We start from the raw sequence: 26,158 nt of genomic DNA on the forward strand, positions 1-26,158 counted from the left end.
AATTTTCTCTTCTTCCTGGGGTACAGCTCCGCTGGCACCGGCCCCTTGGCAGTGCCCCACACAGTGGCTCTCCTTGTGCAGGCAGTTGCCAACCATCCGCTTTCAAGTGAATGATTAACAACTTGCATTCATAGAGCGCCATTAGCATGGTAAAACATCCCATGGAGCTTCACAGGGGCATAATCAGACAAAAACTGACACCAAGCCAAAGAAGGAGACATTAGGACAGGTGACCAAATGCTTGGTGAAAGAGGGAGCTTTTCAGCAGAGTCTTAAGGGAGGAAAGAGAGGTGGAGAGGTTTAGGGAGGGAATTCCAGAGCTGAAGGCACAACTGCCAATGATGGGGTGAAGGAGACGAGGGATGTACAAGAGGCCAGAGTTGGAGGAAAGTAAGTTCTTGGAGGGTTGTAGGGCTGGAGGAGGTTACAGAGGAGGAGTGAGGCCATGGAGGGATTTAAACACAAGGATGCAAATTTTTAAATCGAGGCGTTGCCAGACCGGGAGCCAATGTAGGTCAGCGACTACAGGGGTGATGGGTTAACGGGAACTGGTCTGAGTTAGGATACAGGCAGAAGAATTTTGGACGAGCTCAGGTTTATGGAGGGTGGAAGATGGGAGGCTGGCCAGGAGACCATTGGAGTAGACAAGTCCGGAGGTAACAGAATCATGGATGAGGGTTTCAGCATTATCAAATGTAGGGACCTCCCCAGTTCTGCATTTGTGCTGAAACCTTGCACATGCAGAGGAGGCAACTCGCCGTCTTTAACAGGGTGAGAATCAGCCAGATGTTTTTCGAAGCGTGGATGAGCAGGTATGTGTGTGGGCCTGGACAATAGCAGCTGTTTGCTCTTGGGGGGCAACACAGCTAATCCTGAGCTCTGCTAACTCAGCACAGACTGAGGATCGAAACAGAAACCTTTCCCTGGTCCGCATGGCTCAGTTCCACGTTAATCAATGACTGGGAAAACTCTGATTTTTTACATCCTATGAAGCTCAGTTCAGTGATAGAGAAACCATAGAAAGTGCTTTGTCAAACAAAGGGCTGAAGATGATAACCTTTCTTTATGTAATTTAACATGTGTTTTTTAATCTCATTGACATTAGAGAAGTCCTGGTGCTATAAATAGTAAACTATCCCTAGGCAACCACCTTCTACAATGGAAACAAGACACTCATTTGGATTTTGGTGCTGGTTTTACAGCGAGTCAGCACATCCTGTGACTGCATTGTGGTATTCAGCTGATAACACAGGAGAGCAGATAATTACAATGTTTTATATGCTGGGGAAATGAATGTTTTTACACTTTGGCTACCAATCGCTGGTATCAGGCATGCCCCAGGCCAGACACAAATTGGCCTGGTACAGAGTTCCCTATCCTAACCACTGGGTTCCTGAGGGCCCCCTACTGCACTAATGTGAGATTTCCATATCTCATATTGAACATGCCAGTAGCTTCTATGAAATTGCCTGTTTGGTGCCAATTAGTCCTGAACTGTGGCCAACTTTATGTCAATCATTAAAACAACTGAAACCGTTCAAATACGTTTCTCACAGGACCCTCACCACCTACCATGAGAGGAGAATTTCATCTTGCTGGGGTTCAAATTGAACCCAAGTCCTAGAAGCCAAAGGTATCTTTTGATATTTTTATCTTCTCAAGTTCTCAATTATTTTTTCTCAAATGCATTATAAATATCTTGTAACTTTAATGTGCTGAAATATAAGTGGAACTAAAACCTTATTGGTCATGAAATGGGCAGTGGGATGAGACGATGTGTAGATACCCCAATAAACTGCACCTCAACATTGTTAATTTGTGCCTGTGATTTCGCCATAAAACGAGGTCCCAATCTCAGTTGTCCATTCAGGGTGGAGGAGACAGAGACCAGAGAGCGGGGTTTCCTCACAAGGGGGAAAGAAATATTTTAAAAATCGACAATTAGAAGAAAAGACAAAGATGATAAAAGGCCACTGAAGATGGTTCCTCCTATATCATTCTACAGTCTACAGTTATGTCATCCCAGGTCATTACTGTTAAAGGCTAGATTAAGATCTTCTGAGGACATGATGGTTCTTCTCCTTATGGTCCTTCTCCCCTTGAAGGTCCTGTGAGCCACAAATCTCTTCCAACAACAACTTGCATTTACATAGCGCCGTTAATGTAGTAAAAGATCCCAAGGTGCTTCACAGGAGATAATCAGACTATTTTTTATTTAGTTAAGGTCCTTTGGTTAGGCTGCTGAAGAACCCTGAAGCCCAAGTGAAGCCCGTCACTTGCCCGGTTTAGTGCAGATGAATTTCCAGGAGGGGCCCATGAGCAGGCGTTAGGCCCCTCATTAGTATATGCAAGGGGCCTAATGCTGGTGTAAGGTAGCCACCAAGGATGCCTGAATATCGGCCGAGCCAAAATGGCGTCAGACGTAATACAGGTGCCCTTGGGGTGCAGGACATAGCCCCGCAAAATTGGATCTTTTTGCCCCCGTTACGTGTCCAAAAAACACATGCAACAAGGTCCAGTTCCCCCCCGACCCACCCCTCTGTGTTCAAGTAGAATACCTGAAGTGGGTTACTAGACCAAGAAACCCCAAGCCTCCCTCATGCTTTACCAACATGTCCCCTCAACACGAGCCCATGATAGATTCCTACCAGTGGCACTGGAGAGCAAGCCATTTGTGCAAGAACCAGTGACAAGTCAAGCAGAATCTCACCATGGGCAGTACCTCAGAGCGCCCAGAGCTATCAGAGGGAAAATTCAGGTCATTCTGTGTCTGCATTAAAACAAAAACCCTTTCAGAAACCCTTTTGATTCTGTCATTAGGGGCAATTTTTTTTTTTAAATGAGCAGAAAATGGAATGAGTAGTCAATTTCAATGATTTCCCGTCAATGACGGCCTTAGAACTGGGCTCGGCCTTTTTATTCATTGCATGAAACAGTTTCCTTCTCATGCAGGCATTTGTTTCAACATCCGGCGTTAATTATTTCAGGGTGAGACCCTCCCTGAGGCAGATTCCGGAGACCCCGTTCCCAGCTGCATTTAAAAGCGCCCTCTGAGCTTAGTCAGTCAAGATCGTTGACCTAAAAACCTTTCCAATCAGTGCAGGCTGTTATTGCTGGAGGTATCTCGTGCATGTCGACATATTTTATATATATATAAAAACACACACACATGTGTACCTGACCACTACAAATCAAGAGTTAATGAAGGAGTGTCCAGCGACTGCATCAAGAAAGCCTCTGTTAAGCCAGACAGCACATCACATGGAGCCAACACAACACACTGCTTCACACTGACAAAGCGCCGTGAAGCCATTTTAAATTCAACCACAGACCATCTCCAGCTGCACCAGTGGGATGCTTCTGTTTGATACTTTCCCTCTTCATTGCCTCTCATGTCAAGATTGACAAGTCAATGGAAAGTCTGTCAGCAGTTTTGCACTTTAAGTGCAGCTCCACTGAGAGACAGCCTGAATATATCTGACTCCATTACCCACCTTTAAATGAAAACATTTGGGAGATTTTTTTCTCCCCTGACGCACACTGACAATCTTTGCTTCTCATTGCCTGTATGCTAATTCTATCTCCATCGCTTTGCCATCCCTTCAGCTGCTATTGAACAGAAAATGCAATTTCCTGCACAAATCTCTTTCAGGAGTTTTATTTCTGTCAAAACGGGCATGCTGAGATTTGCTGATTTTTCCGCTGTTAACGAATCTTGTTCATAACCTCAGGACGTCCCAAACTTCCCTTACGGCCAGTTTTGAAGTGAAGAGCTGTAATACAGGGCCGGCAGCCAATCTGCGCACAGCAAGCTTCCACAAACAATGCAATAAATGTGGAGATGCCGGTGATGGACTGGGGTGGGCAAATGTACGGAGTCGTACAACACCAGGTTATAGTCCAACAGTTTTATTTGAAATCACAAGCTTTCGGAGCTTTGCTCCTTCGTCAGGTGACCTGACGAAGGAGCAAAGCTCCGAAAGCTTGTGATTTCAAATAAAACTGTTGGACTATAACCTGGTGTTGTACGACTCCGTACAAATGTAATAAATGACCAGATCATCTGTTTTTTAGGTGTTGGTTGAGGGATAAACGTTAACCAGAACACCAGGGAGAGCTCCCCATCTCTTCTTCAAATAGTGCTGAGGACAGACGGGCCATCAGTTTAACATCTCATCCAAAAGCCAGTGGAGCACGCCAATGAAGTGCCAGCTTACATTTTGGACTCAAGTCTCTGGAGTGGGACTTGAGACCCACGACCTCTGACTCAGAGGCGAGAGTGCTACCCCTGAGTCACGGCGTACACTAAAGCTGTTGGGTTGGCTTTCTATCTTTCTCTCTCCTCCACCTTTCTCTCACCTCTCTGTCATCAATATTCAGTGGTTCTAAGTCAGTGGAATATTCTAGCTTGGCTGCACAAAACTGATGTTTAATTTGCCTGATTTTGTCAACTTCAGGCAACAAATCTTAAAATAATCACCTGTTCCAATTTTCTCTTTTAAAAATCTTTGGGTGACTTCTGGGTGTGGTACGTACCAAGCTAATGGTGTCAATAATACACGACTCCAAAATGAGGGATGCGAATAATACTGCAAGGAAGGAGTGTCAGCCTGATCTGAGGGAGGAAAGAGAGTGTCTGAGGGAGGAAGGAGGGTGTCAGCCTGATCTGAGGGAGGAAGGAGAGTGTCTGAGGGAGCTTTCCGTGGGTTTGCCTTGTATATTTTTAAAAACATAAAAAATTTGACAAAGTCTGCAGTCAGAAAAGGACGTGGAAGTCGGCTCGGGGCTGTAGAAGGGCAGAGAGATTTGGGGGTACAGATTTCTAGGGCATTAAAGGCAGCACCTAAGGTTGATAAGGTTATAAAATATCTATGGACTTCTAGGACTTCATAACAGGTAATTATAAGCCTATTTAAAATCTTAATAAGACCTCAGTTAGAGTACTGTGTACAGCATTGGGCTCCACACTATAGGAAGGATATTGAGGCCTTAAAAAGAGGGAACAACACAGATTCACTGAGATGCTGTCTGGTACAAAGAAAGACTTGAAAAATTGAGACTTCTTCATTAGAATGACGCAGATTAGGGGGTAATATGGTAGAAAGAAAGACTTGCATTTATATAGCACTTTTCACGTCCTCAGGATGTCCCAAAGCACTTTACAGCCGAAGAAGTACTTTTTTTTTGAAGTGTAGTTAATGTTGTAATGTAGGAAACGTGACAGTCAATTTGCACACAGCAAGATCCCACAAACAGCAATGCGATAATAGCCAGATTATATTGGCCAAGACGCCAGGGAGAACTCTCCTGCTCTTCTTTGAAATAATGCCATGGGATCTTTCACATCCACCTGAGAGGGCAGACGAGGCCTCGGTTTAACGTCTCATCCGAAAGACGGCACACCTCTGACAGTGTAACACTCCCTCAGTACTGCACTGAAATGTCAGCCTAGATTACGTGCACAAATCTCTGGGGTAGAGACTTGAACCCATGAGCTTCTGAGAGTGTTACCGACTGAGCAAAGGCTGACACCACAACTGATGGACGTGTTTAAAATTATGAAAGGATGGGTAGGTAGAAGGGTCCAGAGCGAGGGGCCATAGGTACAAAATTAAATGTAAGAGATTGAAAACAGGGCAGGAGAAACTTCTTCATACCCAGAGTTGTGAGTCTGTGGAAGTGACTTCCAGGGTTAGTGGGTGAGGCAGAAACTATGGGCCGGAATTTGCTAAAAAAATAACGGCATGTGCCGTTATTAATGCACAAATCAGCCAGCAACTTATGGCGAGGAAGAGATGCCCCGTGAATTGCAAATCGCCACAAGTTGCTGGACGATTTGTGCCACTCCGCAGTTAGCTTCAGGTAAACGGCATCTCACCCTCAATCTCCCCGTGAGTTTCATAAAGTTGCTGCATTTGCGCATTAATTACCGATTAAATTCGCCACAGAAAGTTAAGTCTAGTTATTAATAGCATTAAGTACCATTTTAACGACGTGATAATTGTTAATGATTGCCAATGACCCTCTCTGGCCCACAAAGTGAATAATTAAAAGTGTGGAGTCTCATTCCTTCAGGTTGTGAATTGAAGATTTTAAAAATGTCAAATTATAAATGTTTTACACTTTTTTTTCTTATTTTTCCTTTCTGTCTCTTTTCTCTGTCTCTTAATCCAATCATTCTTTCACTCTCTTTCTTTCTCTCATTTGACATTGAACTCACCCACTCTAATTCACCCTCCTTCTCAGTCCTTCCTCAATCCTTAAATCTCAGTTGTTAATCTCTGTTGGCCCTGTCTTTCACTAAGGTCCCAGATGCCCCATTTCCCTTGTTATCAGCTCGCACTTCCAGCAACTTTGTGGGCAAAATTTTTTGCAGCTGAAGGGTCCAGGAACAAGTCTAATTAAGAGGACGCACTGTAGATGCCCTGCTACAGCAAAATTTGGTCCATTGATTTCTGTTCCCTTGGAGAGCTTTTTTTAAATTTGCCCATAAAATCAAAGGACAACAGCAAGAACCTTTAGCCCAAGTAACACAAAAAAATGCCCCAAGGAATAAAAATAAATGAGGAAGCCGAGGCTGAACCAGTAAGGGAGAGATTAGGAGGGTGACTTGGTCAGAAAGATACGTCTCAAACAGATCTTTAAAAGTAGAGAGAGAACTGGAGAGAAGGCTAATGACGGAGTTCCAGTTCAGGGGTTGAGGTGGCTGAAGGCTTAGTCACCAATGGAGGGGCAAAGGGAGGGGGCGATGCACACAAGGCCAGAGTGTGAGGGACATAGAAATTGGTACGGGTCGCGCCCGATTTTTTGGACATAAAACGAGCATACAGCGTGCCAATTTAGCAGTGGGACGGCTTGCACCCAATCTACGCAGGCATTGGTCCCACTGCTAAATTCCTTGGACTCTATTTTTTTAGGACGCCCTGCTACAGCAGAATCTGGCCCTATGTTAACATTCAAGATTAGATTGGATAGATCCCAGCCCTGGTTCCTGAAGGATCAGATATAGAGACTATAGTTACTGTTTTACTGATTGTAGGACAGGCATCATACACAGGCGTGAATATCTGACTCTGCCACCTCGTCCTTACCTTCCAGCACTGTACTGTACTTCCACACTAACACAGACATTTAATTTAAGATAAGGGAATTTGATAAAGCACAGCTGGATTACCTGCCAATGCACACTGTGCCTGTCCCTGAGCACTGTACAAACTGCTGTGTTTACACTGGTACTTATGCTGTGATTTCTCTATAACTTTTCTTTAATGTATCAATGTCATTGCTGCATCGGTTGGCCATTTAGAAGAAGCAAAAGAACATGCATTTATATAGGCTGACACTCATATACACACACAGAAACACACACACGCACACGCACATGTAATCACTCACACTTACATACATATACACACACATACGCACACACACACACACACATACATATACAGAGTGGTTCACTTATAAAATGTCTGCGGAGAGAGGGTTATGATATTAGTTTGAGTTCCTCGGGAGTCCAGCATCACTAATGGGGCAGCAGAGTCCGCACTGCCCACCGATCTGATGTGTCATTTCTTTATCGCTGATACATAACTATCAGTCACATCTTTTGTGCAGCTCTGCTCAATTACTGTCAGTCGGCTTGTCACCGCACTGCACAGGGCTCAGTGTCCCAGCTGAACTCCTTCTGCTTACAAAGCAAGATTCACGGATCTGCGCTGCATGCATTAGCACCTTATTGACGGGGTATAAGTGGAATAGTTAGAGTGGACAGGATGGAATTACTAAACTAAAGAAGGTCAGTGCGTTGTGTGGAGAGGGCACCGTGCTGCTATGATCAGTAACTGGTTAATAATGACACAGGGAAACATTGCAAAGGTCATGTCCAAAAGCACAACAGACTCAACAAGAACATTTATATAGCGCCTTTAACAAAGTAAAACGTCCTGAGGCGCTTCACAGGAACGTTATCAAAAAACGTTTGACATCGAGCCACAGAAAGAGATATTGGGACAGGTGACCAAAGGCTTGGTCAAAGTGGTAGTTTATAAGGAATGATTTAAAGGAGGAGAGAGAGAGGTAGAGAGGTGGAAAGGTTTAGGGAGGGAATTCCAGAGCTTAGGGTCTAGACAGCAAGAGGCCAGAATTAGAGGAACGCAGAGATCTCGGAGGGTTGTAGGAGGTTACAGAGTTAGGGAGGGGCGAGGCCATCGAGTGATTTTAACACTAGGATGAGAATTTTATAAACGAGGCGTTGCTGGACCGGCGAGCCAATGTAGGTCAGCGAGCTCAGGGGGTGATGGGTGAATGGGACTTGGTGCGAGTTAGGATAGGGGGCAGCAGAGTTTTGGATGAGCTGAAGTTTACAGACTTCCCGTCCCTGCAAAGTACAGTAAACTCAGTAACACAATCACCAGGACAGAAATAGACGCAAATTGTGTGGAAAATACTTTTTACCTTAACTTGTATCTTAGTGTTTTAAGACATTTTTCCACAGTAAAGATCTGAAAAAGAGATACTTTTATTGTTGGGTTTTTAAAAGCAAACTGTATTCTTATGAGTTTAAAAAGATGAGGTACCTAGCAGAATGGTGGTTAACATGGCGGTTAAACAGGTATAGACCAGTTGGGCTGAATGGCCTTTTTCTGTGCTATAAATTCTATGTAAATATGCCAATAGGAGGTTGTTTCTCCCAGGAACCAAACGATGGGTGATTCAGTAACTTGTTCAGGTATTTGGAAAGACACCTCTCAGCAATGTGTTGGAAACTCCTTTTGATCTCTCTCAGCCTGCAAGAGGGGGAGGCTTTTTTGACACAAAGCGAGAGCCTTTTAAAAGCAGAACAGAGACACCACAAAAAACAGGCTGGTTTTTGGAAAGAGGACGCTACACAGACAGTCGGACAGCAAAGTGCTGTAAGAGGGCTACAAAAGGGCAGGAAACGGCCGGGAGAGGGGTTGTGCCTTGGGCTGTATGGCAGAATGTAGAGGAATTTGTCTATTTAAGTTGAGCATCTTGCAATGTCCCTGTTATCACCACAGGTCAGTACAGCAGCAATAGGGCAATAGTGGGAGTGGAACAGAATAGCGAGGAAGTGCTGGGTAATTCAGTCAGTTTACATTCATAGGAACTGGACTAGGCCATTCAGCCCTTCGAGCCTGTTCTGCCATTCAATCAGATCATGGCTGATCTGTATCTTAACTCCATTTACCCGCCTTGGCTCCATAACCCTTAATACTCTTTCCCAACAAAAATCTATCAATCTCAGTTTTGAAATTTTCAATTGACCCTCAGCCTCAACAGCTTTTTGGGGAAGAGAGGTCTAAATTTCTACTACCCTTTGTGTGAAGAAGTGCTTCCTGACATCGCCCCTGAACGGCCTGGCTCTAATTTTAAGGTTATGCCCCCTTGTTCTGGACTCTCCCACCAGAGCAAATAGTTTCTCTCTATCCACCCTATCAAATCCTTTAATCATCTTAAACACCTGAATTAGATCACCCCGTAATCTTCTACGCTCATGGGAATACAAATGTAAGGAATCTTACAACACCAGGTTATAGTCCAACAGTTTTATTTGAAAATAAAGCTGTTGGACTATAACCTGGTGTTGTAAGATTCCTTACATTTGTCAACCCCAGTCCATCACCGGCATCTCCACATCAAGGGAATACAAGCCAATCTTATGGAATCTGTCCTCATTATTTAACTCTCTAAGCCCCGGTGTCATTCTGGTGAATCTGTGCTGGACCCCCTCCAAGGCCAATATTTCCTTCCCGAGGTGCGGTGCCCAGAACTGAACGCAGTTCTTCAGAGCTTTACATAACTGTAACATAACTTCCTCTCCTCTTTGCACTCTTTATCCAGGATTAACTCCAGCCCACACAGAGGAGATGAAGCTCTCTGCTGGATGACTAGGTGATACAAGATGTTTGAACCCTATTGTGTGATCTGGATTCAAATCCATCTTTAACTATAGGGGGAAAGCTCTCTTTTCAAGAAGGTGGATTCTGTGGTGCAGAGAGGGAGAAGCTTATTATTTTTCCTTTCAGACCCGCTCTCAAACCAGACAAAAGGATTTTCTTTCTCTGTACTCGTTTCACTTAGAACCTTGACCTGAAACACAGAATGATCCAAAATTCACCTCTGTCACTGTCACACTGACAGTCCACTCACACTCCACAGTTTAATATTGGCTCAAAGTCAAACCCCTTCACACCAACACTAGAGTCAGAATGAAAATGCAGTGTAACGGCACCAAATGACTCTGAGGTGAATCGGAGTGTTCCTCCCAACTTCAAGGAGCCTCACTCCGCTTTGTCCTGGTGTCCAGTCAGGGTTTGATACTGGATTCAGGCTGTGTCTTGCGACCACAATAGAGGGAATACTGGAGGGAAAAGTGGGAGAGAGATATGTGTCCTGGTGATAGAAACTGGAGGAGAGTTAGAAGGGGTTACAGAGAAAGACTGGAAGGTAGGTTTCCTGGCAAGATGGACTGGAAGAGAAGGAGAGAGAGAAGTGGGGAGAGGGAGGGAAGTGGGGAGAGAGAGGGAGAGATAGATGTGGGGAGAGGGAGGGAAGTGGGGAGAGAGAGGGAGAGATAGATGTGGGGAGAGGGAGGGAAGTGGGGAGAGAGAGGGAGAGATAGATGTGGGGAGAGGGAGGGAAGTGGGGAGAGAGAGGGAGAGATAGATGTGGGGAGAGAGAGGGAGAGATAGATGTGGGGAGAGGGAAGGAGAGATAGATGTGGGGAGAGGGAGAGATAGATGTGGGGAGAGGGAGAGATAGACGTGGGGAGAGGGAGAGATAGACGAGGGGAGAATCATAGAATCATAGAATCATAGAAGTTACAACATGGAAACAGGCCCTTCGGCCCAACATGTTCATGTCGCCCAGTTTATACCACTAAGCTAGTCCCAATTGCCTGCACTTGGCCCATATCCCTCTATACCCATCTTACCCATGTAACTGTCCAAATGCTTTTTAAAAGACAAAATTGTACCCGCCTCTACTACTGCCTCTGGCAGCTTGTTCCAGACACTCACCACCCTTTGAGTGAAAAAATTGCCCCTCTGGACCCTTTTGTATCTCTCCCCTCTCACCTTAAATCTATGCCCCCTCGTTATAGACTCCCCTACCTTTGGGAAAAGATTTTGACTATCGACCTTATCTATGTCCCTCATTATTTTATAGACTTCTATAAGATCACCCCTTAACCTCCTACTCTCCAGGGAAAAAAGTCCCAGTCTGTCTAACCTCTCCCTGTAAGTCAAACCATCAAGTCCCGGTAGCATCCTAGTAAATCTTTTCTGCACTCTTTCTAGTTTAATAATATCCTTTCTATAATAGGGTGACCAGAACTGTACACAGTACTCCAAGTGTGGCCTCACCAATGCCCTGTACAACTTCAACAAGACATCCCAACTCCTGCATTCAATGTTCTGACCAATGAAACCAAGCATGCCGAATGCCTTCTTCACCACCCTATCCACCTGTGACTCCACTTTCAAGGAGCTATGAATCTGTACTCCTAGATCTCTTTGTTCTATAACTCTCCCCAACGCCCTACCATTAACGGAGTAGGTCCTGGCCCGATTCGATCTACCAAAATGCATCACCTCACATTTATCTAAATTAAACTCCATCTGCCATTCATCGGCCCACTGGCCCAATTTATCAAGATCCCGTTGCAATCCCAGATAACCTTCTTCACTGTCCACAATGCCACCAATCTTGGTGTCATCTGCAAACTTACTAACCATGCCTCCTAAATTCTCATCCAAATCATTAATATAAATAACAAATAACAGCGGACCCAGCACCGATCCCTGAGGCACACCGCTGGACACAGGCATCCAGTTTGAAAAACAACCCTCTACAACCACCCTCTGTCTTCTGTCGTCAAGCCAATTTTGTATCCAATTGGCTACCTCACCTTGGATCCCATGAGATTTAACCTTATGTAACAACCTACCATGCGGTACCTTGTCAAATGCTTTGCTGAAGTCCATGTAGACCACGTCTACTGCACAGCCCTCATCTATCTTCTTGGTTACCCCTTCAAAAAACTCAATCAAATTAGTGAGACATGATTTTCCTCTCACAAAACCATGCTGACTGTTCCTAATTAGTCCCTGCCTCTCCAAATGCCTGTAGATCCTGTCCCTCAGAATACCCTCTAACAACTTACCCACTACAGATGTCAGGCTCACTGGTCTGTAGTTCCCAGGCTTTTCCCTGCCGCCCTTCTTAAACAAAGGCACAACATTTGCTACCCTCCAATCTTCAGGCACCTCACCTGTAGCGGTGGATGATTCAAATATCTCTGCTAGGGGACCCGCAATTTCCTCCCTAACCTCCCATAACGTCCTGGGATACATTTCATCAGGTCCCGGAGATTTATCTACCTTGATGCGCGTTAAGACTTCCAGCACCTCCCTCTCTGTAATATGTACACTCCTCAAGACATCACTATTTATTTCCCCAATTTCCCTAACATCCATGCCTTTCTCAACCGTAAATACCGATGTGAAATATTCATTCAGGATCTCACCCATTTCTTGTGGTTCCGCACATAGATGACCTTGTTGATCCTTAAGAGGCCCTACTCTCTCCCTAGTTACCTTTTTGCCCTTTATGTATTTGTAGAAGCTCTTTGGATTCACCTTTGCCTGATCTGCCAAAGCAATCTCATATCCCCTTTTTGCCCTCCTGATTTCTCTCTTAACTCTACTCCGGCAATCTCTATACTCTTCAAGGGATCCACTTGATCCCAGCTGCCTATGCATGTCATATGCCTCCTTCTTCCTTTTGACTAGTGCCTCAATCTCCCGAGTCATCCAAGGTTCCCTACTTCTACCAGCCTTGCCCTTCACTTTATAAGGAATGTGCTTACCCTGAACCCTGGTTAACACACTTTTGAAAGCCTCCCACTTACCAGACGTCCCTTTGCCTGCCAACAGACTCTCCCAATCAACTTCTGAAAGTTCCTGTCTAATACCATCAAAATTGGCCTTTCCCCAATTTAGAATTTTAACTTTTGGGCCAGACCTATCCTTCTCCATAGCTATCTTAAAACTAATGGAATTATGATCACTTGTCCCAAAGTGATCCCTCACTAACACTTCTGTCACCTGCCTTTCCTTATTTCCCAAGAGGAGGTCAAGTTTTGCCCCCTCTCTAGTCGGGCCATCCACATACTGAATGAGAAATTCCTCCTGAATACACTCAACAAATTTCTCTCCATCCAAGCCCCTAATGCTATGGCTGTCCCAGTCAATGTTGGGAAAGTTAAAGTCCCCGACTATTACCACCCTATTTTTCTTGCAGCTGTCTGTAATCTCCTTACATATTTGCTCCTCAATTTCCCGTTGACTATTTGGGGGTCTGTAGTACAATCCTATCAAAGTGATCTCTCCCTTCTTATTTTTCAGTTCTACCCATATAGACTCAGTGGGCGAACCCTCGGATATATCCCCTCTCACTACTGCCGTGATGTTCTCCCTAATCAAGAACGCAACTCCCCCTCCTCTCTTACCTCCTGCTCTATCTTTCCTATAGCATCTGTACCCTGGAACATTGAGCTGCCAGTCCTGCCCCTCCCTTAGCCATGTTTCAGTAATAGCTATAACATCCCAGTCCCATGTACCCATCCATGCCCTGAGTTCATCTGCCTTGCCCATCAGACTTCTTGCATTGAGGGAGAAGTGAGGAGAGGGAGAGAGAAGTAGGGGGCGAGAAAAGTGGAGAGAGTGAGAGAAGTGGGAAGAGGGAGAGAGAGAGAGAGAGAGAGAGAACAGAAGCAAGAGATAATGAATATCTATATGCCAATGGCTCTGCATCTTTTGCTTTGCCACCATCAGCATTTCTGCTACCCACTGTCTGGTTTTTCATCTCTCCCAGGAGATTTCACGGCTGAGTGGAGTGGAGAGTGTCTGTATCGTGATGCATTGGGCAGCACGATGGGCTAGATGGACCAGTGGGTCTTTTCCTTTCCTACACTTTTGCACGTTCATAAGCACCAAAGAGCTGCAAAGTGGGAATCCCACCCATAACTGAACTGTCTGGAGCAGGAAGGCAGGGACCAGTGGAGGAATGCCAGGTCTGTTGGGCTGTGTCACAAGTGTTCTGTGCCCACTTGATGGTGATCTGAGCCCTGCACCTGTAAACAGAGATGTATTCACAAAGGATGATGGAAATCTGAAATTCTCTCCCCCAAAAGGGATAATTGGAGCTTTCAAGGCTGAGATCACTAGATTTTTTTTTATCAGGTAAGGGAACAAGGGATATGGAGCAAAGGCGGGTAAATGGAGTTGAGGTACAGATCTAACTGAACGGCTGAGCAGGCTTGAGGGGCTGAATGGCCTCCTCCTGTTCCTATGTACCTCTCTTTAGTAGATAAGGAGGCTCATGTTCCAGACATCAGACCGGACGGTACAGATAAGATATGCAAATTCCTGACTAATCTTAACGCTGAAACATTGACATCCCTCATCGGGGTGAGCTTACCCCCCTCGGGAAAAAAAAGGCTAAAATATAGAACCTGTCCGTACTGGAATATGTAAGTACATAATCATTTATCCTCAAAACTTTCAAAGCAATTGTGTTTACTCTATGGTCTGGTTTGCATGCTGGGAGTTGTAGTCTGATGAGCAGCAATTGTTCTTATTGGACTACAGCTCCCAGCATGCATAGCAGGGCCTCAGACCAGGCACAGGACAGGGCTGGTTGTGTCTAATGAGCTCATGTTCCGAAGGTCACTCAGCTCCTGCCAAGCCAGGACTCTCAGGATAAATACAAATTTTATCACAGTCAGGGATTTCCTGGTCAGCACAGCTCACTTCAGTCAGAAGGCAGCTTTAACTGGATTTTGTGACAGACACACATATATCTCTCTCGATTAGTGAGTGTATTTGAATTGATGGGTACTGCAGCATATCGTGCCCATTACCTGAGCATTCCATTCCAAGCTACAGCAATGCCCTGTGTAATGGGCAAGGAGGGCAGAAACAGGGCTCAGCACTCTTACATTACAACAGCGATTACACTTCAAAAGTATTTCATTGGCTGTAAAGCGCTTTGGAACATCCTAAGTTCGCGAAAGGTGCAATGTAAATGCAAGTCTTTCTTTTGACAATGTTAGAGGAGGCTTGTTACAAAATATTGATTTTGGGCAAGTCTGACAAGGTCACATTTATCGCCAATCCCTAGTTGCCCTGAAAAGGTGGTGATGGGCCTTCTTGCTGGTGATGGGCCTTCTTGCTGGTGATGGTGCTCCTGCAATGCTGCTTCGTTGGGAATTCCAAGATTCTGAACCAGCGATGAAGGAGGACCGGCAGTTTGTGTCCAAGTCAGGATGGTGTCTGACTTGCGGGGGACCTTGGAGATGTGTTCCCACCACTATGGTACACTTGCCCTTCTCGGTGGCAGATGTCACAGCGGAGGGTCGTGCTGTTGAAGCAACTTTGGTGAGTTGCTGTGGTGCTTCCTGTTAATCGTACGTAGGGCAGTCACAGTGGCCAGTGGTGGAGGGCTGGCATATTGAGTCCAGTGGCAGGGGTGTTGATCAAGCAAACAGCTCTCTCCCAGTTGGTGTCGAGCTTCGAGTGTTTTTGCAGCTGCACCTATCCAGGCAAGTGGAGAGTGTTCCTTTACATTCCCGGCTTCAACCTTGCAGATGCTGGAGAGAATTTGAGGGGTCAAGAGGTGAATCTGTCATTGCAGAGTACTGAGACCCTGCCCTAGTCTTGTAGCCAGTGTTGTTATGGCTGGTCCAGTTTAGCTTTTGATCAATGGTGGCCCTCAAGATGGGGGACTGAACAATGGCGGTGCGGTAGAATGCCAAGGAGAGGTGGCTGGGTTTCCACTTGGTCAAGATACTTATTACCTGGCATTTATGTGGCGCAATTCCTACCTGCCACTTGACAGCCCAAACCCAGGTATTATCCAGGTTCTGCTGTAGGCTGGCATGGGCTGCTTCATTATCGGAGGAGTCCTGAATGGAGCTGAACACTGTGGAATCATCAGTGAACAGCCCCACTCCTGACCTTATGATGGAGGGAAGGTCACCTATGAAGCAGCTGAAGATAACGGGCCAAGGGTACTTCCCTGGGGAACTCCTCGAGCAATATCCTGGGGCTGTGACGATTGGCCTTTGACAACCATGACCATCTTCCTTTGTCTCAGGTATGACCCCAGCCACTGTATAGTTTCCCAGTGACCTCAATTTTACGAGGCCTTCCTTCCTAAGTGGGAGTGTTTCATATGACAGGAATGGAGCTCAGCACGTCCAGTGAAACAAAGAGTCGGGGGGGCCGGGGGGGAAGAAAAGGCTACAGGCTTCAGTTTATGAAATTGAGCTCCCAGCAGAGAGCTTATATCCTGGGAACACATATTGAGAACTTGGATCAAAAAGGCTAATGGAATGCTGGCCTTTATATCTGGAGGACTAGAGGGGTAGAAGTTATGCTACAGCTATACAAAGCCCTGGTTAGACCACACCTGGAGTACTGTGTTCAGTTCTGGGCACCGCACCTTAGGAAGGATATATTGGCCTTGGAGGGAGTGCAGTGCAGATTTACTAGAATGATACCTGGACTCCAAGGGTTAAATTACAAGGAGAGATTACACAAACTAGGGTTGTATTCCCTGGAATTTAGAAGATTAAGGGGTGAATTGATTGATGTTTTTAAGATATTAAGGGGAACTGATAGAGAGAAACTATTTCCACTGGTTGGGGAGTGTAGGACTAGGGGACATAGCCGAAAAATTAGAGCCAGGACTTTCAGGAGTGAAGTTAGGAAACACGTCTACATGCAAAGGGTGGTAGATGTTTGGAACTCTCTTCCGCAAACAGCAGTTGATGCTAGCTCAAATATTAATTTCAAATCTGAGATAGATAGATTTTTGTTAACCAAAAGGTATTAAGGGATATGGGGCTAAGGCGGGTATATGGAGATGGGTCACAGATCAGCCATGATCTCATTAAATGGAGGAACAGGCTCGAGGGGCTGAATGGCCTCCTCCTGTTCCTAACTTCATCCCCTTATTTCTCCCCATCCATAGGTTGAACTCTGTCGACGAATTCCCAAAATGCACTCCTCTTACACAAAGCATTGCATCAGGAGTGTTTAATCGTACAATCTGCCTCCCTGCCAGCGACTCATGTATTGTACTGTGGATTGGCGTGTGTTCTGTTGCAAAGTGAAGGTAGATATTACTCACAGCGCGAGTTACAGACTGTCATTTACTACAGCAACCGTTCCGTTATCACCTTAATCCCCCTTTTACCTGTCACTCTGCTCCCACTGTGCTCAGTGTGTCTACCAGATAAACGTCAAAACTGAGCCAGAGATAAATCAGACACTGCCGGGTAAATTTTGCAGCACGGCTGCACACGCAACCAGTGCATATCGGAAAGTCGTGAGCAAAGCCCCGGGATTTCCCAACAGACCTGGGCAGTTTGTGCAATACGCACCGTTACTTATCAATTATAAATAAGAATGTGAGAATTTTTTGGGAACATATGGAAAATGCCAGGCAGGATGAGGACAGCTGGTCCATCCAGCTTGTCCCATACAGTCCTGATACCCTTTTGCTTCATGATTAAGACACTTCCTGCCCATCATGGAATCTCCCGGGAGAGGCGAAAAGCCTGATCAGAACCCAAGGCTGATGAGGGACAAACAATCTGGGACATGAAGAGGCCTTTAGGCTCAGCAAACTTGTGCCTATTTCATAGATCGACTCCATGGGGGGGATTTATTACCTTCACCGCCTGGGCAGCGATCTAGCGGAGTGCAAACGCCCACCCATTGTAGAATCCGCCTGATTTTCATTCCCTTGATATCGATGAGATGAAAATCGGGCAGGTTCTACAATGGCTGGGCGATCCGCTCCACAAGATTATCACCCAGATGGTGAAACTGAAAATTAACCCGAACTTGCCTTCATCTCCCAAATCCCTTATCTTTCTCTTGAAAAACAGCGGAATGTCTCTTAAACCCATTTAAAATGTCCAAATCAATTCCTGGTGACTTACTCCATGAGCCCGATATCATCACAGAGGCGGGATCTGAGTTGGGGGGGGTGCATAGTGGGCTCGAAACACAGAAGATCGCAGGACGTGTGGGAATATCTGATTTCAAAATGGATACCTCATTATCATTTTACTTCCGGGTTTCGTGTCTCCACCACGCGTGAGTGGGCATGATACACACCCACATGACTCGATCTCAGCTCAGCTATTTAAAGGGCCAATGCACAGTTCGCAAGAGGAAACCTGCTGCTGTGACCAAAGCGGCCTGGTCAGAGGTGGCTGAGGTGAGCAGCGGGAGCATTGTGCACCGTACCTGGATCCAGAGCACGATGCGGTTTAATGACCTAACCAGGTCTGGAAAGGTGAGCACAGTTGCTGATTCACCTACATCCTGTAGAGCACATCCCCCCTCACTCTGTCTTGTCAAGCTTACTCCATTCCCATCACTCCTCACAGACACTTAAGTTTCAGCAGCATCCATCCTTCACTTTCTATGCACTTCCTCCCCTCCCCATTTACCCATCCACCACAATCCTCACACAATGTGATCCCACCTCAGTCAGCTCACCCGATCGTCAGCACACGCCCTCAAACGCATGTGATGCTTCTGCCTGATTGTAACCTTCACCGAATGCACTGCTCCATCGGGTGAACAGATGCCTTACTGACTCTCATAGGTCTATCACTCCCCACCTTGCAGGAGAAGGGAGCACAAAATACAAGGGAGAGGGAGAGGACTGGAGGTGGCCCGCCACAGCCGACATCTGCAGAGGAAGAGGCCGTGGAGATAAGCAGCATATCAGCGTCCATGGGCATCGGAGACGGAGAGACTGGGACTTCACTGGTGCATGGTGACAGCATTAAATATCTCCGACCCACGTCTCATACAAGACTAAGTCATGTTGACCTGATTCCAGCACCGGGTGAAATATGATCACCTTAATCATGCTGAGTTGTAACATTTTGACATTCCCATGACTAAATCATATCCGTCTCTTCTCCCCTCCAGGGCCATCACGCGAGGAACAGCAGCCCGTGGCCCTTCCGGACGAGGTCTCCTCAGAGGAGCTGATTCCTTTCAAGCGTCCACTGTCACAGGACACGTGCGAACCAGGCACCAGTGCAGATACGAGCACTTTGGTGGGTCCTGTTAGACAGTTAGACTGGTGAGTCACAGTACACAAGTGAGCACGAGCAGAGAGTGGTGGCAGGGACAGCGACAGAGAGTCTGCGTCGGAGGGCTCGCTCCTCCAGGCTCTGCTCAGCTGGGCAGAGATGCTGAACCCCAGTGGCCATTGTTGAAAAGGAGAATGGTAGAGGGTCAGCAGCAAATGTGCGAGGTACTGGCAGGCGGCCACAATAGCAGAGAGGATGGAGCAATTGTGGATTGAGGTGGCAGACCGTTGTGAGGATGTCTTCCATAGATAGAGTGGCCTCCTCTGTGGGACTGCAATCACGGCAATGTAATCGGTCCATACAGGCCCTGACCATGGCCGTGCAGACTTTGGATTCCAACATGTCTGCCGCTTTAAACAGAATGACAGATACCTTAGCCATGGCCTTACAAGGTGTCACTGATCTGCTCCAAGCTGCTCTCCTACTGATATGTAGGAGTGATGTGTCACTGGCCCAGAAGAGGGATGAAAGGGGAAAGGGGACATGGAAGTGGGAACTCCACTCAAAGTGCTCCCACCTCTCACCCGTTGCCCCCACTCCCACACCAGTACCCGACATGCTGCCTCCCTCTCCCGATGGCCGAGTCTGCCCCTGCACAGGTGCAGATGGAGCAGTGTATGGCGGGGCCCTCTCACAGACCGTGAGCATCTCAGCAGTCGGAGCAGGGGTCTGAGTAGCCGGCCTGTACCTCGGCTGAAGCCGCAGGGGTCGCACTGTGTAGGAACGGCAGGGAAAGGAAAAGAAAAACATTGTAGTTCACCGAGGGTCTGAACATGGAGGTTTATGAAAATGTTGTTAGTCAGTTTCATTTTATTTATTTATTCACATAAAATGTATTCATTTGCACCACTTCCCCGTCTTCACCATTCTTGCCCAGCGAGTGGCAACTCAGGTTTTCAGTTGCTTGGTGATGAATGTGAAGACATGAATTGACTGAGACCAATTGGTGCATGTACAATGTGGATCGTTGGTTACAGGATTGCTTTGTGGGAGTGGGAGTGGGAGGGGCCGGAGATGTGGTAGTTACTTTGGTCCAGTGTGAATGATGAACTGAACCTTGGAGCTATCAGGACATCCCTGACATCCCGAGCAGCAATGTGATCAGCTGGTCTGGCCCCATCTTCATCTTCCTCCTCTCCATTGGCAGAACACAGCACACCACAATGATCCCAGAGACCCTCGCTGGCGAGTACTGAAGGCTCCTCCAGACCTGCCCAGGCACCTGCAGCGCATCATGAGCGTGCTGATGGTTTGCTCGATGACAGATCCGGTTGTCAAATGGCTGTCGTTGCTGCGCTCTTGGGGTTCATTGGTGGGGTTCCTCAGAGGAGTCATCAGCCAGGTTTGAAGGGGGTATCCTTTGTCGCCCAGCACCCACTGCTTAAGGCTGGTTCCAGATACGAACAGGTCGGGGATGTTGGACTGCCGCAGTATGAAAGCATCATGGCAGCTCCCAGGGAATCTGGTGCAGACCTGCAGGAACCTTTTCTTATGTTTGCACATCAGCTCAACATTGATGGAGTGAAATCCCTTGCGGTTGATGATTGCTCCTGGTTGATCTGGTGTTCCTCGGATTGCCACGTGTGTGGAATCGACGGCACCCTGAACCTTTGGGAAGCCTCCCAGAGACACAAATCCAAGTGCCCGCTCATTCTGGCTACTGTCATCACAGGGAGAGTTTACATACCTCTCAGCCCTGGCAAACAATCCATCCATCCCCTGCCGTATGCATTGATGTGCAGCCAACTGCGAGACTCTACCTCTGTCTCCAGTAGCGCCCTGGAAGGAACCAGAGGCAAAGAAACTGAAGGCGGTGGTGACTTTCACAGCCATTGGTAACGTGTGGACACCAGGTCCAGCATGGAGCAGCTCTTCTAGGAGGCTGCAGGTTTCAGACGTGACAACCTCAGCCTTTGAGAGCACTGCTCTTCAGAGAGGTCAAGGAAGCTGAGCCTCTGTCTGTGCACCCTGCTAGGTGGGTGGTGCCTCCTGCGACCTCGACACCCCTCTGTTGCCTACCCCTCCGTTGCCCACCCCTCCGTTGCCCACCTGCAGCTCCCTCCACAACACGTCTTTGCTGCTGATGATGCTGATTGTCTTCCTCATAAGTCCAATCTAACGTAGCCAAGGTGCACCCATCCTGATGCTCTCTGTGTGAACACCTCCAAACTTTACAAATAAGTCTCTCACAACAAGTATTCTCACCAAACTGTTTCCCAGAGGGAACTGAGAAAGCAGCTCTGAGCACTGAGCTTTTATTCCTATCTGACCTTTAACCATCCCCATGAAGTGACGCTCAATCTCGCCTCTGTTTCACTGACGAATTTTCCGAGTCCCGGGAAACCCGTGCAGGAGGCGTTAATTTCAAATCGCTGCTAAAATCTCATGAAAGGAGCCTCATTTAAATATTATAATCACTGACCCGTCTCTCCAGAGCGGGTTACTCGGCCGCAGCCAAACCCACCGTGGTTAAACCGGAAGTCGGCGTGTTCGTGGCAGGTTGGGGTCGGGTTTCAGATTTTTGCAATTTTGCCGGTCTCTGGTGGGACAGTTAGGAAAGCCTAGTCAAAGTGATGGGTTTTAAGAAAGATTTTAAATGAAATAAGGGGTTTTGGGAAGGAGTTCCAGGGAGAAAACATCTCCATCGCATGCTAAGGATTAATTTCGTAAGTAGGGTTAAGAATCATCATTATCTGGTTACTATGGGGATGGTTTCCTCTGGTTACTTTAATATAACGTCATGAACAAATGTGGGTTTTCTCAAGTCAGTAATTCTCGTCAAATCATGAACACAATTCTAACAATGAGGACTTATGTCCCTTTCCAAACCTTCGAAGACAGTGATTCATTCACAAGGGGCACAAAAACCCCATAGATTCTCATGTAACTTCCACAATACAACGGAACTTCCATAAATGTGTCCAGGGCTAACAGTGATCCCTCAACCAACATCACTAAAACAGATTATCTGGTCATTAGCACAATGCTGTTTGTGGGATCTTGCTGTGCGCAAATTGGCTGCTGCGTTTCCTACATCACAACAGTGACTACACTTCAAAAAGTTCTCCATTGGCTGTAAAGCGCTTTGGGACATCCTGAGGTCATGAGACGCAAAATATTAATGCAAGTCTTTCTTTTTTATCCGCACTAGCATTCAACTATCCGATAATCCGCCCGAATATTCCAGGACGTAGCCGTTGTGCAAAATTTTGCCTCATTGTATATATTCTTTTTCTATTTTATTCATCTCCTTTTCTTGGTGAATGAAAAAAGGAACTCATGCTTTGTTTGCTCTTTACATTGTATTAGTCTCCATTCTTGTACCATACCTTTAAGACACAATGGGGGTGAAACTGATCTTTGGCCTTCGCATGAAATCGGACGGAAGCGAATCGGCAGCCCGTTTTATACAAACGCCGAAGACCGATTTCATTCCCGATGGAACCATAATAAGGCCAATGACATAAGGACTGCCATAAAACCCAGAGAGATTCTGGGCGGACTGATCTAAGAACTTGGGCTGAGTTTCCATGGGCGTCTCTCCCAAATGTCTGCCGTGAGTATGGCAAATGGAGTCCAATGTGGGCAAGTGTGAGGTCATCCACTTTGGACCCAAGAAAGATAAATCAGAGTATTTTCTAAATGGTGAGAAACTAGCTACTGTGGAGGAGCAAAGAGATTTGGGAGTTCAAGTACACGAATCATTTAAAGCCAGTCGGCAGATACAAAACGCAATCGAAAAGGCTAATGGAATGTTGGCCTTTATCTCAAGGGGGCTGGAATATAAAGGGAGAAAGTTATGCTTCAGTTGTACAGAGCCTTGGTCAGACTCCATCTGGAGTACTGCATTCAGTTTTGGACACCGCACTCAAAGGATATACTGGCCTTGGAGGGGGTGCAGCGCAGATTCACCAGAATGATATCGGGGTTTCCGCGGCTCTTATGCCTACGTTACCGCGGGCAACCGGAAGGGCTCCAGTGGAAATATTCCCATCCCATGTATATTGTGAATTATCAATATAACTGTCTTCTTGTGTTAGTGCCAAGTGACCAGCTCTCTCCATTCATTCTCAGAATGGGCCTATTTTGTAAGTATCCATGCAGGGGACTGGCCTCCTCCTTCTCTCTGAGAATGGGCAAGTCAGCAACTGACTTGTGCCAGTTAACATCCTCCCTTCCCTCCATCACCCATCCTTTCATTCTTAATCTGTGCTGGCTTGCAAGGATCAATGACAGACTGCTGAGCCTGTCCTTCATTCTCAGAACAGTCTGTAGGACTCAGTGTCAGTTGGCTAGGCCATTCTTTCATCCCCCCACTGCACTGGCTTGTGAGAGATCAGGAAGCTGGACCCTGCGTACAATCCTAGACTGGTCCATCTGTCTCTTTCGTTGAATGATGGAGTAGGTTATTACCGTCATTATTCACTGCCAGTCATTTGCACTGAAGTAGTAGTTTACTAATATCATTGCCCAGGGCTAACTGATCCTCATTCATCACCATATTGGGCTAATTGCCCTAATCCACCCCCTTCTGTCTGAAGAGACAGTTGCCTAACTAAAGCACTACTGAAACCTGAGGAGTGCATGTTATATTGGCACGGCCAATAAATCCATTGGGGAATTCAGAAGAAACTTCTTTACCCAAAGTGTGGTTAGAATGTGGAACTTGCTCCCACAAGGAATAGTCGAGGCGAATAGCATACATGGAGTTAAAGGGAAGCTAGATATGCACATGAGGGAGAAAGGAATAGGAGGATATGCTGATAGGGTGAGATGAGGAGGAGTGGGAGGAGGCTCGTGTGGAGCATAAATGCCAGCATAGACCAGTTGGGCCGAATGGCCTATTTCTGTGCTTTTAACCTAACTTGCCGGGCGGGAAACCCACGGTATCGGGTGGAACGCCGGTTTTAAATCCCGCCTGATATTACTCTCCACTCACTTCAACGGAGTGTAAAATCGGGTGGGGTGTAAAATCAGCGTTGGAACCAATCCCAGTCAGTTTCCCAATGGGCGGGTTAGGTCAGGTTAAAATTGCACCCATTTCTATGTAACACATAAACTGCTTTCATATTGCAATAAGGCCCATGCTGGTAAGGCAGGCTTGTGCTGTTTACACCTCATGCAAACACCTGCAACCTGAAAATAAACTTACCGACATTCCTTAAGGCATCTGACAAGACATGTTTTTAACCAGGACACTTCACTTTTACACTAAATTGCTCTTGATTCTACCCAGACAAGCTAACTAAGATTGAAAACTCACCCTAGGCTAACAACCCCACCAGTGTCAGGTAGAAGCTGTGGCTCAATAGTAGCACACTTACCTCTGAGTCAGATGGTCTATGGTTCATATTCCCACTCCAGGGATTTCAGCACATAATCCCAACTGACACTCCAGTGTAGTACTGATGGAGTGCTGCACTGTTGGAGGTGCCATCATCTCAGATGAGATGTTAAATAGAGGCTCTGTCCACCCTCTCAGGTGGGTGTAAAACATCCAATAGCACTCTTTGAAGAGGAGTAGGGGTGTTCTCCCCAGTGTCTAGGCCAATATTTATCCCTCAACCAACATCACTAAAAAACAAATTATCTGGTCACTATGTCATGGCTGTTTGGTGGAGTATGCTATTGGCATTTTGGCTGCCTCATTTCCTACATTACAACAGTGACTGTACTTCGTTAGCTGTAAAGAGCTTTGGGACATCTTGAGGTCTTGAAAGGCGCTTTATAAATGCAAGTCTTATTTTCTGAATGGGTAATTTAATATGATTAGGCTGAATGCCCATTGCCGAATAAGCAGCCTAGGTTCTGAGTGCAGTGAAAACACCATTAGTCTGAGCTAAATACCTTGTGATAGGTACGACAGATATGATAGCCTAGGTAGCTGGTGTATGAAGTCCCAGTCTGTGTCAGAGCTGTGATATGATTGTAAAACAGAGGGGAATGAAGGGAAAGCCATACGTTCAGTAAGTAGCATGCTGTCAGCATCTCACTCTGTTCTTTCCTGCACCGTTTAGCTACAGGTTGTGCCCTGACCCTGCGATACACTGTACAGCCATTCAACTCACCTCTACAAAGTAGAAGCAGGGGAGTAGGGTCATGCTGTCCTTTGAGAGTTTCCTCTTCTGCCTTTCCTTTGCAGAGATCATTCTGACGCTTTCTGTGACTGCCACAGGACCAGGGACAAGTCACATATCCTGCTATAGAGAAAGAAGAGTTGCTATAATATCATTCCAATTCCACTCCACTGATAATGTAGCCTTGTTTGTGGTATGATGCAAAGTGTCTTCTGAATATATACATCAAGTAATTTATTCTCTAATCATTATAGTATGTTCATTAACTCTTACCCCATGTAAATAATGGATAGCTGGAAGTAATTACAAAACATATGTCTCACCAAGAACTACGGAAGACATAAACCAAAAGAATGATAGAATCATAGAAAGTTACAGCACAGAAACAGACCATTTGCCCCAGTGTAGAATCATAGAAAGTTACAGTACAGAAACAGGCAGAAACTGACAATTCACCCCAGTATAGAATCATAGAAAGTTACAGGCCATTCACCCCAGTATAGAATCATAGAAAGTTACAGGCCATTCACCCCATTATAGAATCATAGAAAGTTACAGGCCATTCGCCCCATTATAGAATCAACAACGACTTGTATTTATAAAGTGCCTTTAACGTGCATTTCAGAAACAGGCCATTCGCCCCAGTATACATAGAAATACAATACATAGACTGTAAAGGTGCTTCACAGGAGTGTTACCAAACATAATGTGACTCTGACCCACATATAGAATATTTAGACAAGTCTTGGTCAAAGAGGTAAGTTTTAAGAAGCGTGTTAAAGGAGCAGAGAGAAGTCGCGAGGAGGAGAATCTTAGGGAGGGAATTCCAGAGCTGAGGGCACGGGCAGCTAAAGGCACGGCCGTGTATGGT

The 26,158-nt window shown here is 46.2% G+C and overlaps 1 protein-coding gene across 1 annotated transcript in view; it reads right to left on the bottom strand.

Annotated features, from left to right (window-relative positions):
* Positions 1-25,372, bottom strand: part of plppr3a (phospholipid phosphatase related 3a) — a 54,471-nt gene extending 29,099 nt beyond the window's left edge. Inside the window, exon 1 of the mRNA XM_067968659.1 lies at positions 25,279-25,372. Within this exon, the coding sequence (XP_067824760.1) occupies positions 25,279-25,359 (81 nt within the window). The 5' untranslated portion in view covers positions 25,360-25,372. The remainder of the gene's footprint in view (positions 1-25,278) is intronic.
* Positions 25,373-26,158: the final 786 nt, after the last annotated feature.

This window comes from Heptranchias perlo, chromosome 29 (assembly GCF_035084215.1).
Source record: "Heptranchias perlo isolate sHepPer1 chromosome 29, sHepPer1.hap1, whole genome shotgun sequence".
NCBI lineage: Eukaryota > Metazoa > Chordata > Chondrichthyes > Hexanchiformes > Hexanchidae > Heptranchias > Heptranchias perlo.